The 18,003-nt window shown below is 36.5% G+C and overlaps 1 protein-coding gene across 1 annotated transcript in view; it reads left to right on the top strand.

The window, feature by feature from the left end:
* bmper (BMP binding endothelial regulator) overlaps positions 1-16,738 on the top strand; it is a 38,421-nt gene extending 21,683 nt beyond the window's left edge. Inside the window, exons 3-16 of the mRNA XM_008430846.1 lie at positions 677-776; positions 5,671-5,753; positions 6,017-6,107; positions 6,555-6,637; positions 7,605-7,704; positions 7,786-7,895; positions 8,376-8,510; positions 8,931-9,035; positions 12,437-12,482; positions 12,917-13,068; positions 14,128-14,329; positions 14,465-14,807; positions 15,121-15,251; positions 15,657-16,738. Of these exons, the coding sequence (XP_008429068.1) occupies positions 677-776; positions 5,671-5,753; positions 6,017-6,107; positions 6,555-6,637; positions 7,605-7,704; positions 7,786-7,895; positions 8,376-8,510; positions 8,931-9,035; positions 12,437-12,482; positions 12,917-13,068; positions 14,128-14,329; positions 14,465-14,807; positions 15,121-15,251; positions 15,657-15,838 (1,863 nt within the window). The 3' untranslated portion in view covers positions 15,839-16,738. The remainder of the gene's footprint in view (positions 1-676; positions 777-5,670; positions 5,754-6,016; positions 6,108-6,554; positions 6,638-7,604; positions 7,705-7,785; positions 7,896-8,375; positions 8,511-8,930; positions 9,036-12,436; positions 12,483-12,916; positions 13,069-14,127; positions 14,330-14,464; positions 14,808-15,120; positions 15,252-15,656) is intronic.
* The last annotated feature ends 1,265 nt before the right edge of the window (positions 16,739-18,003 follow it).

The following is an 18,003-nucleotide window of genomic DNA, read 5'->3' as shown; positions in this document are numbered from 1 at the left end:
ATGTCTTGTTATAGGTTAAATAGTTTGCCAGTGGAACTAGTACTTTTTAATCAGTAGTAAGGAATTATTGACTTAAAACAATCATTGTCATATCTTGATGAAGATCTACATCTTCATCAAGATATGACAGTCTTGATGAAGAGTGTTATGTCTTGATGAATCTTGCTGAATTTTTAGAAGATGTGACAAAAATTATTTGCACCACATCAGGCTACAAATTTAGAAAAGTGTCATCAGGTCACAAATATTGATTCTTAAAGGGCTTTTTGTTAAATATGAAGGAAAAAATATAAATAATTGAAATCTTATGTCGTGCTCGTGCTTCAAATCAAAACCCCAAGGTTGGTCATGTCAGAGTAATAAAACCTGAATATTAAATAATTACATTTGGGATGATTACCTTGTGCCTCATGAGGCCTGAATGTTAGCTTTACCAGAAAATTTTAAAGTATCTTTATTAGGTGGTATCTTGGTCATGATAGCTGTTTTTAAACATTTAGAAGTAAAATAAAAAAGCACTAAAACTGGAGCTTTGATAGTCAATAGTGATAAAACAGGATGGAAATAATGGACGCGATAAAATGAGAACGTGATATAATAGCATAATAGAGTTTTGACAGTTGGAAAAATATGAAAAATGACAGAGCTGTGCTCTCTTCCTGTCTCTCTCCTGCAGGACGGGAAAGCAGACTGTAAACAGGAGAAATGTCCGCCGGTCTCTGATGACTGTGCTCTGGTGGTGAAACAGACTGGCGCCTGCTGTGAACGGTGCAAAGGTAAGACAGATTAACAGATCCAGAGTAAGATGAGCACGGGTCTTCTGAGCCTGATATGACGGTGAATAAACAGCGATGATGATAATAATGAACTTGGGAGCTTTTATTGTCCTGCTGTGGTATCTGCAGCTGCAGGACTTTATTAGGGAGAACTGTTATAACGCAGAAGCACAAAGCTCATACAGACTTACCAAACCTTCAGAGACCATTTTACTGCAGTGCATGCAAACAGCCAGGCCTCAATGCAACCTGTGGGAGTAAATCTGGATGCTTGTTCACCTCATGTGAAGCCACATACACACACACAGCCATAGCATGTGGAGACAGTTTGGCTGCTGAATGGGTTCACTGTCAGGTTTACAAGCAACAGAAATATAGTTACTTTTATGAGTCTGAAATCATCCAAGAGGATTTATTTGTTTATTCATCCACATGGGCAGCATCATTCAGATCTTTGTCTTAATGATCAGAGGATCAGATTATGAGGACAATCATCTGTGTATTTAAAACTTCTGCTGAATTTTCTTATAATTTACAACATAATAGCTTAACACACAATTAATAAATAGTTGAATCTGTAAATGTTGGTATTGGATGCTATATACACAGCATGTGTGTGGAAATATATACCTCATTTAAATTTATCTTAAGAGCGACTGCAAGGGCAGCAATGTGACATACGGGCAAAAAGTAAAGAAATCCAACACAACATGACGAGCTAATGAAAAAGCACAAAATCTATCAATAGGTAAGGAAAATTCCCAATTAATCAAATAAAAAATGGTGTATAATACTCAACCAAAATCCAGTGTAAAGAGAAGATTTTTTTAATAGGATATAGTTGTGGGGGAGATCTCACTAGAGATGGGAGGCTCTTCCAGAATGTATTTCCTCATTTTTTAATGTAAGTATTGAACCAGAGACTGCAGAGCAACAATATGCTAAAAATACTGTTTGGTGTGTTTTTTTTCCAGATCGTTTTTCTTTTATGTTTTTTTCACATTTAAGTCTAAGGTAACTTTTGTTTATCGCTGAAATAAATCAGAATCAATTGGATGGAAATTCAATTCAGACAAAGCAAAAATTAATAAAGTTACCTGCAGTAAGATAAGACAGGCATGTTTGTGATGCTTCAAAACAATGGCAACAAAATAACCAATTTTTTCTTCTGATTTCCTAGGAAGAAATATGTTTTTAAGGAACTAAGCTGTAAAAGTTTTTATGTTTACTTGTGCATTACGTTTATTGCTGTAGAGCTTCCAGAAGCTCTGTCCTTATTAGCTTCTGGCAACCAAACGTAACCTTTAAATAATAAACAAACTTCTAAAATGATCTTATTGCTTGAAAATGTGTTTGATGAAGAAGCCATGTGACTCCATGGAAATACAAAAACACTCACACTTACCTCTCGCTCTCTGCGGGGCCGCAACCTTTTTGTTTGCAGCTTTCTGCTTTACGACTCAGCACTTCATTAATAGAAGTGGAGAAAATCGCTGCATCGTCTCTGCGGCCAGATTCCCTTCTTATTGGGACTGACGGATGAACTCTGTTTTGTCTCTGCCACTAGAAACACCCCAGTGGGTCGTGTTACTGTGTTTTCACGTCTTAATAAAATCATTCTCACAGTTGATGAGAATCCCAGTCAGGCTGCATCAACTTTATTACAAAGACTGTGGTCTAAAATTGCTTTTGAAAACAAGTTTATACACGCAGCAGTGGAGAAATAATGAATAAAGCAATTACTAGAAATGTGTTAGTTCAACAAATCCTCTGAATGAGGGTACAGAATGTTATTGTTAGCTGTTTTAAGTACATTTAATGTTTAAGCCATCAACAAGATATTGCTTTTAGAAGCCAAAAAGTCTTGCAGAAATTTATTTATTTATTTATTTATTTATTTATTTATTTATTTATTTATTTATTTATTTATTTATTTATTTTTACTTGATTAAAGAGAATAAGATTTATTGGAAATGTTATAGTGAATTTTCACAAAAAAATCAGAAATGGTTTGAATCAAAATAGTTACTTTTTATTACAGTAACTTGATTAAAAGTTGTTGTCTTGATTCTGTGCAAGCACAGGAAATCAACACCTGTGCAAGATTGAGAAAGGGATCATAAAACACTGATTGAATGGAATAGAATAGAAATACTTTATTCATCCCAGACAGGAAATTACTGTGCAATTACAATGCACTGTGCATACACACAGATCAAGTTACCAATAAAAAAATAAAATAAAATATAAAAATGCTATAAAATGTAGAATGTAAGATGTAAGATTGATACAGATTGATGCCCTAATGGTTGTGACTCTGCCTTTTTTACACTACAAGCCAAACTGTTTTAGTGTAGCACTACCTGTTGCAACATAAAGTGTTCTAGGTTATCACTTACAGTCTCAAAGAAGTGCAGAAAAGACACATTTTCTCTCAAATTGGGTGCACAGTACTTTAGTAGAAAGCTTATTTTTGCTATCTTGCTACTTTTCTATCTTCAGACTGTTGGTTTTAACATGTGAGGTTCAGATTTTGTTACCTGAACTCAACCTTGATGTATTATATACTCTGCTTGAAAATCCTAAGAAGCTGCAAATCTTTCTAACAGATGCTGTTTTACACTGATAAAATATAAAAAGCAGCCAGGATGATATTGTGACTGTGCCTTGCAAATGTATTCCCACCCCTTAAACACTTAAGTGTATATTGTCAGCATTTAATCTGACAGACCAACACAAAGGAATTGAGTCCAGAAATCTAAATCCAGTTGGGAATCTGCAGCAAGACTCGCTCTGTCCAATCTGACTGAGCTGAAGTTGTTCTGCAAAGAAAGAATAGGAAAACATTCCAGTCTCTGCAAAACTGGTAGAGACATTAGACGAACCTTTCATCTAAAATCACAAGAAAATGCATAAAAGTTTGAGGTTGTGTAAGGACAACATGTGGGGAAAGTTCATTATGCATGAATGTTTTTTCAAGGCACTGTGTTGTTCTTTAACAATGGGATTTTACCTGAACTCAACCTTTTTTCTAAATTACTGCAAATCTTCCTGCAGCAGTGATATTGCATCACCAGACTTATTTTACAAAGCAAAAAGTAGATCAATGGCTCTGATTAGGTTTCAGTGTATGAAAAGTTAAACATTGATCTGAGACCGCTTACTGTAAAAGGGATGAAATGAATAGGCTTGGGTGACAGTGGAGCGGTCATAATGTAAAGAGAAGCTGTTGGATCTAAATGCTTTGCTCTGAGGCTGGATTCATGCAGGAGTGGCAGAGGACTAGAGTTTCATATGCACATTTTTCTGTTTCCAGATGTAGTGTTGGTATAGAGCCTGGAAGAGGCAGATTGTTTGGTAAACTAACTCCGATTTAAACTTCTCCACAACCACATCCCTGATCCATCTGGTGTATCCCTTGGTCTTCAGGATGTTTATTATTATTATTATTATTATTATTATTATTATTATTATTATTATTATTATTATTATTATTATTATTATTATTGTTGTTGTTTACCTATGTTCTCCAATAAACAAAACCCACACACAGATTGTTTTAAGTGGTCTTTTAAATAGTTATCTGTTCTAAATTTGTGAGGTTAGATAGGACTGAATACAATAATGCTAAAGGTATCAGATTTGTATTTAAATAAAAAAAAAAAAGAAGTAGAAAAGAAAGAAGCTAAAATCCTAATAAAATGCACATACAATAAATGTGCGGCTGCAACATGACAAAATATGGGAAAATTGAAACGGTATGAATACTTTTTCCAAGGCCTGCATATTCTCATCACAAAATGTTTTTATTAGGTCCTCCAAAAATAAGGATTTATTACCAAGAGATGTGTGTTTATTACAGGAAATAGTTGAAGCGGCCCTGTAGCTAATATTTCAGAATTTTTAAAATCCAGATTTCATAGAGGTTGGGATTGGCAACCACTTTTTATGTCTCATAAAAAGTGGTGATAAACAGATAAACTTTTTTTAGAACATACTGTATGCAGCTTTGGTATTGCTTTACTTTGAGAAATCTTTTTATGAACTTTAATATGAGAAAAAGTATTAGATTTTTTTATGAAGGGATTTTAAATAGTTAAATTAGAAAATAAAGTTGGGTGAGAAAAGATGTAGTTTGAAGAAATTATAAGAATCAAACATCAATTTGTGTTTTTGCAACACATCTTCTAGTGAGACAACATGCACTGATGTTGGTTTTCACTTTAAAGCCAGTAAGCCTACAGTTGCATATCACATGTAGTTCCTGACATAAGAGAAGTAAAAGTAAAAATATATTGAGAAATAATGGGTCATCTGATCGCACTACAGTTTAGAAGCATCTTCCAGTTTCATTGCTGCCTTAGATGTTAATCATAAAGTTCATGAATCACAATTTTACTTTTGCAGATTTTCTTCTTGGTGAACCTGCAGTTTGTAAATGATCTGTGGAAAAAAGATTTTTCAGCATTTGCAGAAAACGAGGCGTAATATTTGAGATTTACATCTGGGAGGATGAAGTGGTTATGTTTTTGTCCTGAGATGAGTTCATGCACTAAATCACACTTTAATTCTCAGCTATAAAGCAGTTACTTTATGTGTGTTGTTCTAGGGATATTGTTCCATTGCTGCTTTCTCTCTCAGACCTGTTTAAGTATTCAGGTGTTCATGGTTCAACCTGAAACAAACAATGCCACTGTTTTGTCTAATAGAAGACATTTCCAGAACAGAAAAAAAAGTGTTATCCAACCGAAACCTATAATAGATATCTGCATAGTTACAATTGCATCTTCTGAATATGCCGTATGTGCCGCAGCTGGTTAATTTCTAAATGTTAAGAATGTAAAGAGAATTTAAAAGAATAAATCTAACCATTAACTCTCTGTCTCTGCTTCAGGCTGCTTGTTAGATGGACGGTCTTATAACAGCTCCATATCCTGGATGACCTCTACCAAACCCTGCATAACGAGACGCTGTCAGGTGAGTCTCTGAGATATAAGTGACTGGTAGCAGTTAGAAGTGGGAATTATGAAGTGAGAAGACTGGAAAAAGTCCACAGGACAGATAAACTCAGGCCTGGATAAAAATAACATGATTGTCATGCGATAATCAATGAGGATTAAAATAAGAGAGAAGATCCAAACTGTGTCATAGCAGATAAAGGTTGTAAAATAAAAAAGGTGTTATAAAAGGTGATATATTTTAGATGTGAAGCTGAAGGAATTATTTTGCTTCTTGTTCAGGAAGGAGTGATCACAGAGGCGGAAGTTCAGTGTGTCATTCACTGCAAGAACCCAAAAATCCACCCAAAAAAGTGTTGTCCCACCTGCCCAGGTGAGTACTGGTTTTGATGTAAAAACAGATCAAACTTTTCACATGTACTTATTCTACTCATATTCATTTAGAGGGAACTCAAGAAGTTTATTTAAAAGCATATCAACAGCAACGTTTTTAATGATTTTAATTGCTTTGTACTCAAAATAATTTGGCATTTGTTTTTATTTTATTTTATTACCTAATTTACACATTTGTAGACTTTTAAGTATCTATTTATTGTAGTATTTTCTGATTGTTATTCAGACATTGGTATTATTTTCACCGTAAAACACTAGATTCAAGATCTGTTTATGTTTTCAACTGGTGTTTCTGTGTTTTTCATCTGTTTTAATGCAGTGAATCATTTTCAAAACAAATATCTTTAATGCGTTTAACAAAACATGCTTTAATAAACTGAATTTAAAGGACTTCTAAATTAAATATGGTTAACATCTTTTGCTGCAGGTTGCATCTTTGAGGGTCTCCTTTATAAAGAGAAGGAAGAGTTCAGTCCTGAAGGCAAACCTTGCATCAAGTGCATGTGCACTGTGAGTACACATTCAACATAAATTCACCTTTCCAACAGGATCTCTGTCCTGCAAATGAGTTAGCCTTGGAGTCTCTCAGGAGTCACAAATTTCTGCTTGGAACAACATCTGCCTCTCTGCTTTCCCCGTTTTAATTCCTCCCATGTTCCTGCTTCCCTCCAGCATCTCCCCTTAGACAAACAAACCCTTCAGGCAGGTCCATAAACACATGAAAGTATTAATGTGTTGACACCCAATAAGGACAACCTCCAGGATTTTTAAACAAATGCTCATGCAAACTTGTTATCATACTTTCCGTTGTTTATTTACAAAGTTAACAGAACTCCTTATGATGCTGAATGATTTTACTGTATCTGTCTGACATTTAAAATGCTGTGTCAAGCTATGTCTATGAAAACTTGTTATGGAAAAATATTGTTCTTCATGTATTTATGTTTTGTTTTAAGCAGACGTTGAGCAATAAAATAGGCCAGAGGAGCACAGAGTGTGGCTGGGGAGCCATTTTTTGGCTCTTCAGATGATTGTGTATGGCCCCCAGTTAAAAAATAATGCTAATTTAATCTGTCTGTTGATTTTGGTAATGAAAGAACCTGCATGCATTACTTAAAAAAAGGCAGAAGAGAAAAACCTTTGTTAGTTCTTCTGGACCGACACATGATTCAGGGATCTAATTTCTTCAAAAATTCTGCTTTGTTGTGTATTTCAATAAAATATTGGAAAATGTAGGTACAGAAAAAATAATCAATGAATTTGCATTTGCACTTTTATTTAAAAATAATCTGATGTTTGTGATGCTTTCAGCTTGACAATTTTGGCCCACATGGCAAAACATTTGTCTTATGTGCAAATCACATTTACACTGACATCTGTGACAGAGTGTAAGAACATGGATGATAATGTGATATACAAACATGAAACCACATTAATGCATGTTGATAATTGGGATTTATCTTTTTTTTTATTTTAGGGAGGACGGACTCTATGCATGAAGGAAGTGTGTCCTGTGCTGTCGTGTCCTGCTCACCTGAGCCACACCCTTCCTGGACAGTGCTGTCCCAGGTGTATAGGTATGTCTGAGCTTCAGCTCCTTTGTGAACCTCTCACTGTTTATGTGATTTTCTTCATACGTGATTCTCTTTCACCTCCAGGTCAGCGGAAGGTGTTTGATCTCTCTTTAGGAAGTTGTCTTTTCCACAGCGATGTCTATGAGAATGGTACTTGCTTTATGCTCAACAACTGTACCACCTGCACATGCAAGGTACTTTCCCAGAGATTCATTTTTATTACAACAAATTTAACTGTTTAACTTATTTTACTACTCTTTTCTTGACAATAATATGAAATGTGAAGATTCTTTGTTTAGAACTTGGAATTTATTTTACTATTTTTTTCCACTTTCTGACTTTAACTCAGACCAAAAAATTTCTTCAATTTCAGAAATATACTTATATTTTCCAAGTATTTGGGTACGATTACCTTTTACGTTGTGTCCTTAACACATTTCTGAAAGTAATTTGAAGAAATAGAATAATTTGAGAAAGCCCAGATAATATTTCTTTGGCTTTCTAAGCCTCTGATTGGTAAATAAATACTATTATGAAAACCACGAGGAAACAGATGAATGACCGGACATGTTTTATCTGATTTACTGTCAGAAAAATTCTTCTATATCTTTTTATGCAGTGTGTGTCAATATCTCGGATCAAGAGTGATTAACTCTCTGTTTCTTGTCCTTAAGGATTCAACAGTGGTGTGCAAAAAGCGGTGCTCACGTCCAGGCAGCTGCCAGGGCAGTCAGTGCTGTGATGAGTGTTTGTCTTATGTGAAGGTGGAGGAGGTGAAGTACTGCAGAGTGCGGAACAAAATCTACAGGGTGAGGACAGGAAGAAATGGATTATTGACAGACAGATTAGTCACTTTGGATGGATGGAGGCAGGATGGATGGGATGAATAGATTGATAAATAAATAGCAGGATGACGAATGAGATAATGGTCTGGAGAGCTCCCCTTGTGGTGAATGATCATTATAGCATCTAAGCTAAACTGGCTTAGATGCTTAGACAAACCAACAAACATGTTTTAGTTGATTCAGATTTTTATGTATAGATTTGTTCCATCTGGTCAAATTGCAGTAGATTAAAGCAATGGTTACAGATCATTGCTTTAATATTGGTGCTTCAAACATTACTACTAGCAAGCAGCAAAAGCAATGCAGATGTTAGATTTATGACATGCTGTCTGAATGTAATGTGCAGATATGATCTCTAATTCTGTGACCCTGCTGTGTCTGCAGGAAGGAGACATGTGGTCGTCAGTGAACTGCACTCTTTGTGCCTGTGTTAAAGGCAACGTCGAGTGTCGGCCCAAACAGTGTGTGCCGATCACCAGCTGCCCCTCGGTGAGTGACGAAGATTCACTTCTACTTGTAGACGTACATCTGGATTTTCCGTTTATTAGATTTGCAACTCGTATGTTATTTTGTCTTTTCCCAAACAACCTGTATATCTTACAGGTGCATGGTATGGTTCAACACTTTCTGTCATTTCCAAAGTCATAAATGCCCCAAAATGTCGACACAAACTATTAGCCTGATCTAAAAAAATATTTTCCCTTATCTTTTCATTAAAAAAATATTTTTACATTGTTATTTTACTGTCTGTTGATTTAAGTGTAGGAATTAAGATCTTAATATTTTAGATTTCCTGAGCTTGTGCAATTTCCTTCTGGTCAATACTTAATATTAACCATAGATTAATAAAGAAATATAAAAAAAAACATAGGTAATCGGTTTTAGGTATTTTTCTACAACTGTTAAATGGCAGCAGCATGCTGAATTTAAAAGAGGTTTGTTCTACGTTCACCTGTCGCAGAGGTCGCTCCGAAGTCATCTGTCGGTCTGCGGGTGATGGAGTGGATTCCTGACATACCGCTGACTGGTGCCGGTCATGCAGTCAGAGCTGGTGTCAGTGTTAGTCCAAGTTCACACGCTTCCAGTGGTTACAACAAGCCCTCACCTGTTGTTCGCGGTCAGAGCTGGAGACTGCAGAATGATGTTGGTGGTCTGTGTTGTCATTTCTCTCCAATGAACATGATTTGTCATGTCAGATTGAATTTCATCAGTATTATTCTTTAAGAGGTGGGAGTTGTTTATGTTTTTGTTAAAGGCAATTGGATTTTTTAAATGTGTCTATTTATCACTATTATTTATGGACATTCTTGTTGTTTTATTTGGAATGGGAGAACACCATATCAAGGGTTGAGTCATTTACATACAGAAATTATACTTTGGGACACAGAAATTATACTTTGGGAAATAAAACCATCAAATTATAACTCGCCCACTCTCATGTCACCAGTGTTTGTGAAGAGTCAGAGTGAAAAGGACTGCAAGAAGTGAAGAAAAGTGCTATAAATTCAACAAAACCTGTGATAATTTGCTTACTGCTTCACGTTATGTTCTGAATCCCTATTAAACTGTTTAAGACTTATGCAATGCTACACAAGGCCCAAAATGAAAGCCTTTTATTAAAGAAGTCCATCAAATGATGTAGTTTATTTGTTAAAGGTTTGCAATAGTGAAGGGGCAACATGGCCAATATTGAAATGTGACCTTTTAGTGCTTATGCGTGGTGCATTGTTCATTGATTAGGAAAATTGTTTAACTTTCCAGTGGGTTGAGAAAGATGGAAAACATTCTGGTCTCTTGGTACATCACCAAAACAAACATGAAAACAGGAAGAAAAAAAACAGCTGCTATGAAGGTGACATCACTTATTGAGCAACAATGAAGTATTAAAGAGAATTTGGTTTATTAAATGTTGTCTAGGATCAGCTGATGTCAAGAGATGCACTACCTCTCGCATCTACTATGAATCCAAACTTTGAAAACATGTTCAAAACACTTCTTTCTAAAACAGAGCTGGATGTAAGGAGAACTGAGAGAGCCACATCTTGGCTCAGTTCTGGATTAATTTGTGACAGTAATCTGGTCGTTTACAGCACACAAACTGCTCCACCTGTCCTTAGTGGTCACAACTGTGACTCTTCACTGACACAACACACTCTCTAAGCTCATATGGACACACACAATCTCTCCCAGGCCGTCGTCCTGCGGTCAGCAGCAGGTCAGCCGAGTGTCTGGGTCCCCTTTGGAGACAGCGTGTCTCCGAACAGCCTTTTGTCTGTATTATGTTTGAGTGACAGCAGAGAAGAGGTTCCCTATATTTAGGCCCTTGAAAACTAATCTGTCACTGTGTGTGCATTTTGAAGGGAGTGTGTATTCCTCTGTGTGTGCATGTGTGCATGTGTGTGTGCGCGTGATTGTGTCTGTGTGCACTCTTCAAAGACTGAGAATGGCCTTTGTGTGGAGGATAGAACTGAAGCGTATGCTGGGAGTACAGAGAACGTCTACGAGCGATGACAGATGAGTGGCGTGTGCATGAAAAAGACAGGGGAGGAAAAGTACTTTAGAGCTGGTCTGTCCAGGCTTTCAAAGGAGAGTCGGAATTAAAACGGGGGTTGCTGTTCGAGCTTCAGAATTAAGGCTTAAAGTTTAGAAAAACATTACATCAGTGAGGGTCGTCGTTTAGAAGGAGGTGCAAACGAAGAGCGTCCCTCAGGCAACAGAAACTCTGCGTGTAAAAGAGTTCTCTGATCTGCTCTTCTGATGGAGGTTGAAACATACACACACATACTCACACCCACACATAGACAGAGGTTCCTGTTACACAGACAGAGTCCATTACTTGCAGTTGGAGTGTTGATATCTTTGTGACATCCCTGATTTGACTATAAACTCATTAAAACACAAACCATTTCTTTTAAGCATTGGTGGGTACCACTAACTAAAGTGTTAGTTATTTTAATCCCAAACCAATAATCATAAACATTAGCTCTGCTAATACCAAAGCGCTACAAAACACAGTATTTAGTGGAAGCTATGCTAAGGCACTGACTTCAATTCAAATTATATTTTCCGTTGAAAGACTACAAAGATTATATTTTGTACTTAAGTTTAGATTGTGTTCTCTAATATTTATATTTTATTGTGTTTCTGTATATTTTTTGTTTGAAAAAAAAATATTGGGGAGAAAAAAAGTGAATGTGAGGAGAGCAAACGGATCTGCTGTGTAAACAGCAGTCAAAATTAGAAGAGACAAACACCAACGCTAACACTCTTAACAACCGATAACCAAAACTTCAATACAGATGTTTAACTTTGATCAGCTGAAAGTTTGCAAAGCAGCCAAGTAATTTACAACTTTAGAATTTACCTCAAAAAAATAATTTAGGGAAGTAAGCAAAAGCGCAATAGAAAAAATTAGCTCTGCTAATTAGCAGAAATGTGTCCATTTTAGAAGTAATGAAAAACTACAAAAATAAAAAAAAACACAATCCATGTTTTTACTAAACATTCAGTCCAAAGTTTTATGATCTTGTGAATGTAAATTAGCTTTCCACATGCAACTTTGTCAGCTTTTCTGAAAGGAATCAAAGTTTAAAGAATCTAAAATAACAAATGAACTTTTAATTTCACTCCATAAGTTGTGTACTGATAACAGTGACTCAAACATTAATTTTATTTCAATGCTTTATGATTATGAACACATTCAACCATTGGACATATTTGTCCTTGAATGGTTCTGACTGGTATTTTGCAGGCCAATAACTGAAAAATCTGTTTATTCCAGTCCTACCATTAATTAAGTGGATCTGTTATACATTTTATCACTTTTAGCCAGACATTCTGTCTTTTTTTTTTTGATAAGAATGAATAATGCCTCCACCTCCACCTTACAGAACAAGATCCTGAACAGAACCGGCTGCTGTCCAGTTTGCACTGAAAGTGAGTAAGTCCAACTAATTGGAGTATTAAATAAACTTTGGTCCAGACTGTGGTTTGTCCTCAGGTCATTTTTCCTCAGCAGAAATCCCCCAACATGGTCTATTTCAGTAATACAAATACCCTCTAAACCTCATTTGCACATAAAATAAAATGTAGTTTTATTTGGGCAAGGCAGACTTTTTACCACACCACATGTACTGGTTTCACTTCTGAGCAAGGCAGATTAGAGCCACATATTTCTGTATTTCTCATGAATTCTGTTTCTGGAGTTGGATTTCAGGTTTTTCAGATTCATTCATTTTAAAGCTTGTGAAGTTTCGTGGTCTGCTGCTCTTCCACTGCAGTTATTTATAGTTACTCAGATTTAAACAGCACAAGCATCTTTTCCATGTATTTTTTCATCATTCCCTTTCTCTGTCTTTTTTTCTGTACAGAACCCGGGGTATGCACAGTATTTGGGGACCCTCACTACAACACCTTTGATGGCAGGACCTTTAACTTTCAGGGAACTTGTCAATATGTGCTGACACGTGAATGTGGCGGGACCCAATTTGGAATGCCAGGAAACGGCATCAACAGCTTCACGGTAGGTAAATAGGTAAACAGAGGTTGCGGGAATTTGCTTATCCCAAGTTGGATGAAAAATAGAAGGAAAAAAAACTCACCTCAGCTCAATATGGAAACTTTTCCACTGTGGAAGGAAAATGAAACATAGTTTTCAAAAATTTTTATGACTAACAATCTGAAATGTGTGACTTGCATTTGTCATTTGCCACTTTTACTCTTTACCCCTAAATCCAGTGCAGCCTTCAGAAGTCACCTACATGATAAAATCCACTTCCTTTAATCTCAAATCGTTTTGACACCACCAAACTTACAGCCAGAGATACAATGGGATGGACTGGACCAAATCATCTTCTTCATGTGTTAGAATGGCCTGAACCTAAATTGGAGTCTGAGACAATAATTGAAAAAGATTTTCACAGACACTTTCCATCCATTCCTACAGATTTTAAGCTATTCTTTAGCGTTATGGACCGGACGTTTAACGTCCCAGTTAAATGAATCTATATCTAGGGGTGTGAGAATCCTTGTTAAATGGTGTTTTGACTAAAACTCTGAAGTGTGAGAATCCTTGTTAAATGGCGTTTTAACTAAAACTCTGAGGTGTGAGAATCCTTGTTAAATGGCGTTTTAACTAAAACTCTGTGGTGTGAGAATCCTTGTTAAATGGCGTTTTAACTAAAACTCTGAGGTGTGAGATGTTTAACTGAAGTCCTACAAGGGGTGAGGGTTTTAATGTTTTTATCTTTTTTTAACCTTTTTTCTTCTTTAAAAAAAAATTCTCTTTGTCTTTCTGTTTATTCACTGTCACATGCTCTTTTTTATTTTAATTATGTAAAGCACTTTGAAATGCCTTGCTGCTGAAATGTGCTATACAAATACAATTTGATTGATTGGTTGATTGATTGATTCTGCAGAGAAGAGTGGAATGGATACAAATGAGTGGTATACATTTCTAAAAACAACCTTTTCCGAAACAGCTGCCTGTTAAAAAAACTGGAAATGGTTGATAGACTTACCTTCACATCAAGAACTTAAGCTTAAATATTAGCGTAGTAAGTCAAGTTTGTCTTAATTACAGGTGTTGGTGAAGAACGATGCTCGGCGAACTCGCTCGTTTTCCTGGACTCAGTTTGTTGAAATTCGACTCGGCGCTTTGAGTCTCAGTCTGCATCAGCACCTCACAGTTCGAAGGAATGGGACTCGCATTGCACTGCCGTACCACGGCCCTGGGGTGCACATCGATTTGGATGGGTACCTGCTTAAGCTCACCACCATTGCAGGTTGGGACACATTAAGACTCACAGTATATTTGGTATAAAACAACAGTATATTATTGGGCAACTGAAACTTTAGCCCATATTTACTTTTTTCAATAGTAAATCCACAGACCCTAAGCTGTGTTTTTCACACTACAGGTCTAGAAATAACCTGGGATGGCGACAGTTTTGTAGAAGTGGTTGCTGCTCCGCACTTACGCGGTCGCCTTTGCGGCCTCTGTGGGAACTACAACGGTCAGAAGCGAGACGACACCATCGGGGGTGACGGCTTGTTGAAGTTCGATGTGGACGAGTTTGCTGAGTCATGGCGAGTCGATGGAAATGATGTTTGCTCCCAGCAGCATCCACCTCGCAGGTTAACGTCCCACCTGTGCCCCGGCACAGTCAAAGTCAAGCTCCGGGCCCATCGAGAATGTCAGAAGATAAAATCATGGGATTTTCAGAAGTGCCACCGTGCGGTTGATTTTGGGCCGTTCTACAGGTAGAAACAAGATTGTTTTTTTCTTTTTTGTGGAATTGATTAAGCATGTGATAAGAGTTTTTGTCCATTTGTTCTACTCTTTAATCAATCAATCAGTGTGTTTGAGGTGTGTCTTGATGAAACAAAAAGTGTAAATCAATCTATTAGAAGCTTACAAAGCAATGACAGTCATCTGGCCATTCCCAAATTCCTTGAAGATATAGGCATCTTGATTGTATTTAAAAATCTTACTTTAAAGAATATCTGACAAAATTCAGACTTAATGTGTGAAAGTGAAGCCGTTCTACACTAAATGATATTGTGCTCTTTGCAGGTCATGTGTGACAGACATGTGTGAGTGTCCGGTCCATAAAAACTGCTACTGTGAGTCTTTCATTGCCTACAGCAGAGCCTGTGAGAGGGAAGGAGTGCCGGTACAGTGGAAGCCTGACAACGTCTGCATGGGTTAGTGTTAGTCACTCATCACCAGTCCCATAGACTAATACATAGCAGAAGAAACACAATAGAGATGGCTTGAGATCTAAATGCTGGCCTCTCTGATTTCCTTTCACCTTAAGAGTGTTGCATAGTTTATGTGTTTACGGTAGAGGTATCCTCAAAGAGAGAGAAAAATAGCAAGTTTGGTCTATCCCGAATAAAATTTGTGTATCTTGTCACAAAACTAGTGTAAAGAATTTGACATTTAACTGTATGGATTTGCTAACGAAACAACCTGGTTTACGTTTTGATATTTACGTACAAAATATGTCTGTGCTTAAAAATAAAGCATGAGGCTATGAGACATTTGTTGCATCTAGTTTTCATGCTTTAAGTCCTGATTTTATCTTTTTTTCTGCTTCTTTCTCCCAGCCACCCAGTGTAAACATGACGCAGTCTATGACACCTGCGGTCCTGGATGTATTAAAACCTGCGACAACTGGAATGAGATCGGACCGTGTCATAAACCCTGCGTGGCCGGCTGCCACTGCCCCGCCAATCTGGTGCTGTTCCAGGGACGCTGCATCAAACCCACGTCCTGCCCTGGACGGTGACCCTTGTTGACCTCTGACTGAGTGGGAGGGGCTAATTTAGGGAGACTCGTCTGTAGTGTCCAAACTAGAGGACCAAGCTAACAAAAAGAGCACTAAGGACGCTAATGGGTTCAGGTCTACCAATCAAATGCACCATGGTACTCAGGGTCCATAATGTTGCAAAGAAACGTGCTGCAGTGACTTCCAACACAAGAGAAACAAAAAAACGGGGGACAGGCTGACACGTCTCAGAGGTTCTCGTGCCTCTTCTGATGCCAAGTACTGTGACATTTTTAGAAGATAAACAAAATATCAAGAAAAAACTCAGGGCACCATCTGAGGACCGTTCAGATTTGGGCCTTTGAGAAGCTGCTTGGGCCAGAGGACTCGTCTCAGAGCCAATCAGGCGCCTCCTTGCAGAGACTTAAGTTGGAGACACTGGGTATACGGATTTGTGCATTAATGAGAAACTTTATGATGCATCATATCAAACTGCCCGGCTGATCTCTATTCCATCAGTGCATACTGTAAGCTTACCAGATTCATATAAAAGACAAAACAGCTTTTATATTGTTATTGCTCTAATTATTATTATGTGTTGTTGATGTTAATTTATATATCCTTCATTGACATGTTGTAGCAAGAGCCAGAACCAAGAAATCTAATTGTTTTGTTTGATTCAAAGGGAAACAAAAAAGCTATTTATGTATTTGTTGTGTACTTTTGTGTTACTGTTTGAAGAAAAATGCCCAAATGTGACTCATTTATTGCACCATCGCAGGGAATAAGTACTGTATTGTATTAAAGCTCCGTGTACAGTTTGTTGTGGATAGTATGAAACCTGAAGGTGTTCATGTAAACATATGTTTCACTTGATGATAATTATTTAAGACCAGCAATATATCCTTTGTTTCGAAGTTCCTTTTTGACTACTGTCTCTGCTCTTTATAGTAAATGAATATTGAAGTATACTACTATCTTTAAACAGGGAAGAATTGGACTGATGTTAGAAATGTTTATACTACAAAAAGCAAAACTGGAATCAAATATACAAGAAAATTACAGTACGGGGAGCAACATTCTAGGAAGTGACAAAGGAGTCAAAAATAAAAAGTAAATCAATCTATTGTAGCTGAATATAGATAAAGAAGTAGAGGTAAAAATGAACAAATTAGAAGCATAAAAAGTGCAAAATGTTATTTTCAAATATTGTGAGAATTTAATTGTTTTTTGTAGATATTTAAAAATAATTTTTTCTATATTTTGTTTTGTCTGCTGCTTCTGCACCTATACAGAAATAGCAAAAAGCAACAGAGAAAGAACAAATATTAGATAAATTGTATTTTCGTACCTTTATATATAAACCTGCCTAAATTATTAAATATATACAAAATAATATGTGGAAAGTTAGTTTTTATTTACAGAAATGTATCTAATTATTCATTGTATGGATTTTATTCTTAAGATATTTTTATGCTGTCCAATCGATTCTGAATTAATGTGATATGCACAGCGCCATGAAAAAGGTTTTGCCCCTTTAAAGATGTCTTGTTTTTTGCTTTAAATGGTTCAGATTAAACATTTAAATATCAGAGCAAAGAAACACATACTGAAATAAAAGTAATTTTAAAACGATTTTCTCATTATTAAGCAGAAAAATACATTCAATACCAACTTGGTCCTAAGTGTAAAAGTGCGTGGGTCCTAAAAGTAACAACTGACTTCAGGTATTAGTGATAACTGAAAATGAGTTGTTTCCCTTGTAGATCAATTTTGACCCACTCTTCTTCTCTTCTTTGAAGGATTGTTTTAATTCAGCCAGTGAAGAATCTTTCAAGCTTGTTTAAAATTATGCCACTGCATCTCTTTTTCTTTTTAGGGTTTCAATTTTGGACTTGCTGGCGGGTTTGACTCACTTATTTTAATCTTAAACATTTGTCTAGTCAGTCAACAACTTTTTTCCCAAAACATTTAGATCATCAAGATGTTTTTTGTACATGTCAAACTTTTATCTCAGCAGTGGTTTTTAATTTTGACTTCTCTGATTGATGCAGGCCTTCAGCTGCTGTGGGCTCTCCTGCGACCTCCTAGATGAGTCACTGAAGCTCTATCGGAGTAGTTTGAGTTTGCTGGCCTCTTCTGGGAAGGTTCAACATTTGTCCATTTTTTTTTCCATATATGGAAAA

Source organism: Poecilia reticulata, linkage group LG16, assembly GCF_000633615.1.
Source record: "Poecilia reticulata strain Guanapo linkage group LG16, Guppy_female_1.0+MT, whole genome shotgun sequence".
NCBI lineage: Eukaryota > Metazoa > Chordata > Actinopteri > Cyprinodontiformes > Poeciliidae > Poecilia > Poecilia reticulata.
Note: the sequence above shows the minus strand (reverse complement) of the source record. Positions and strands in the feature narration are given on the sequence as shown.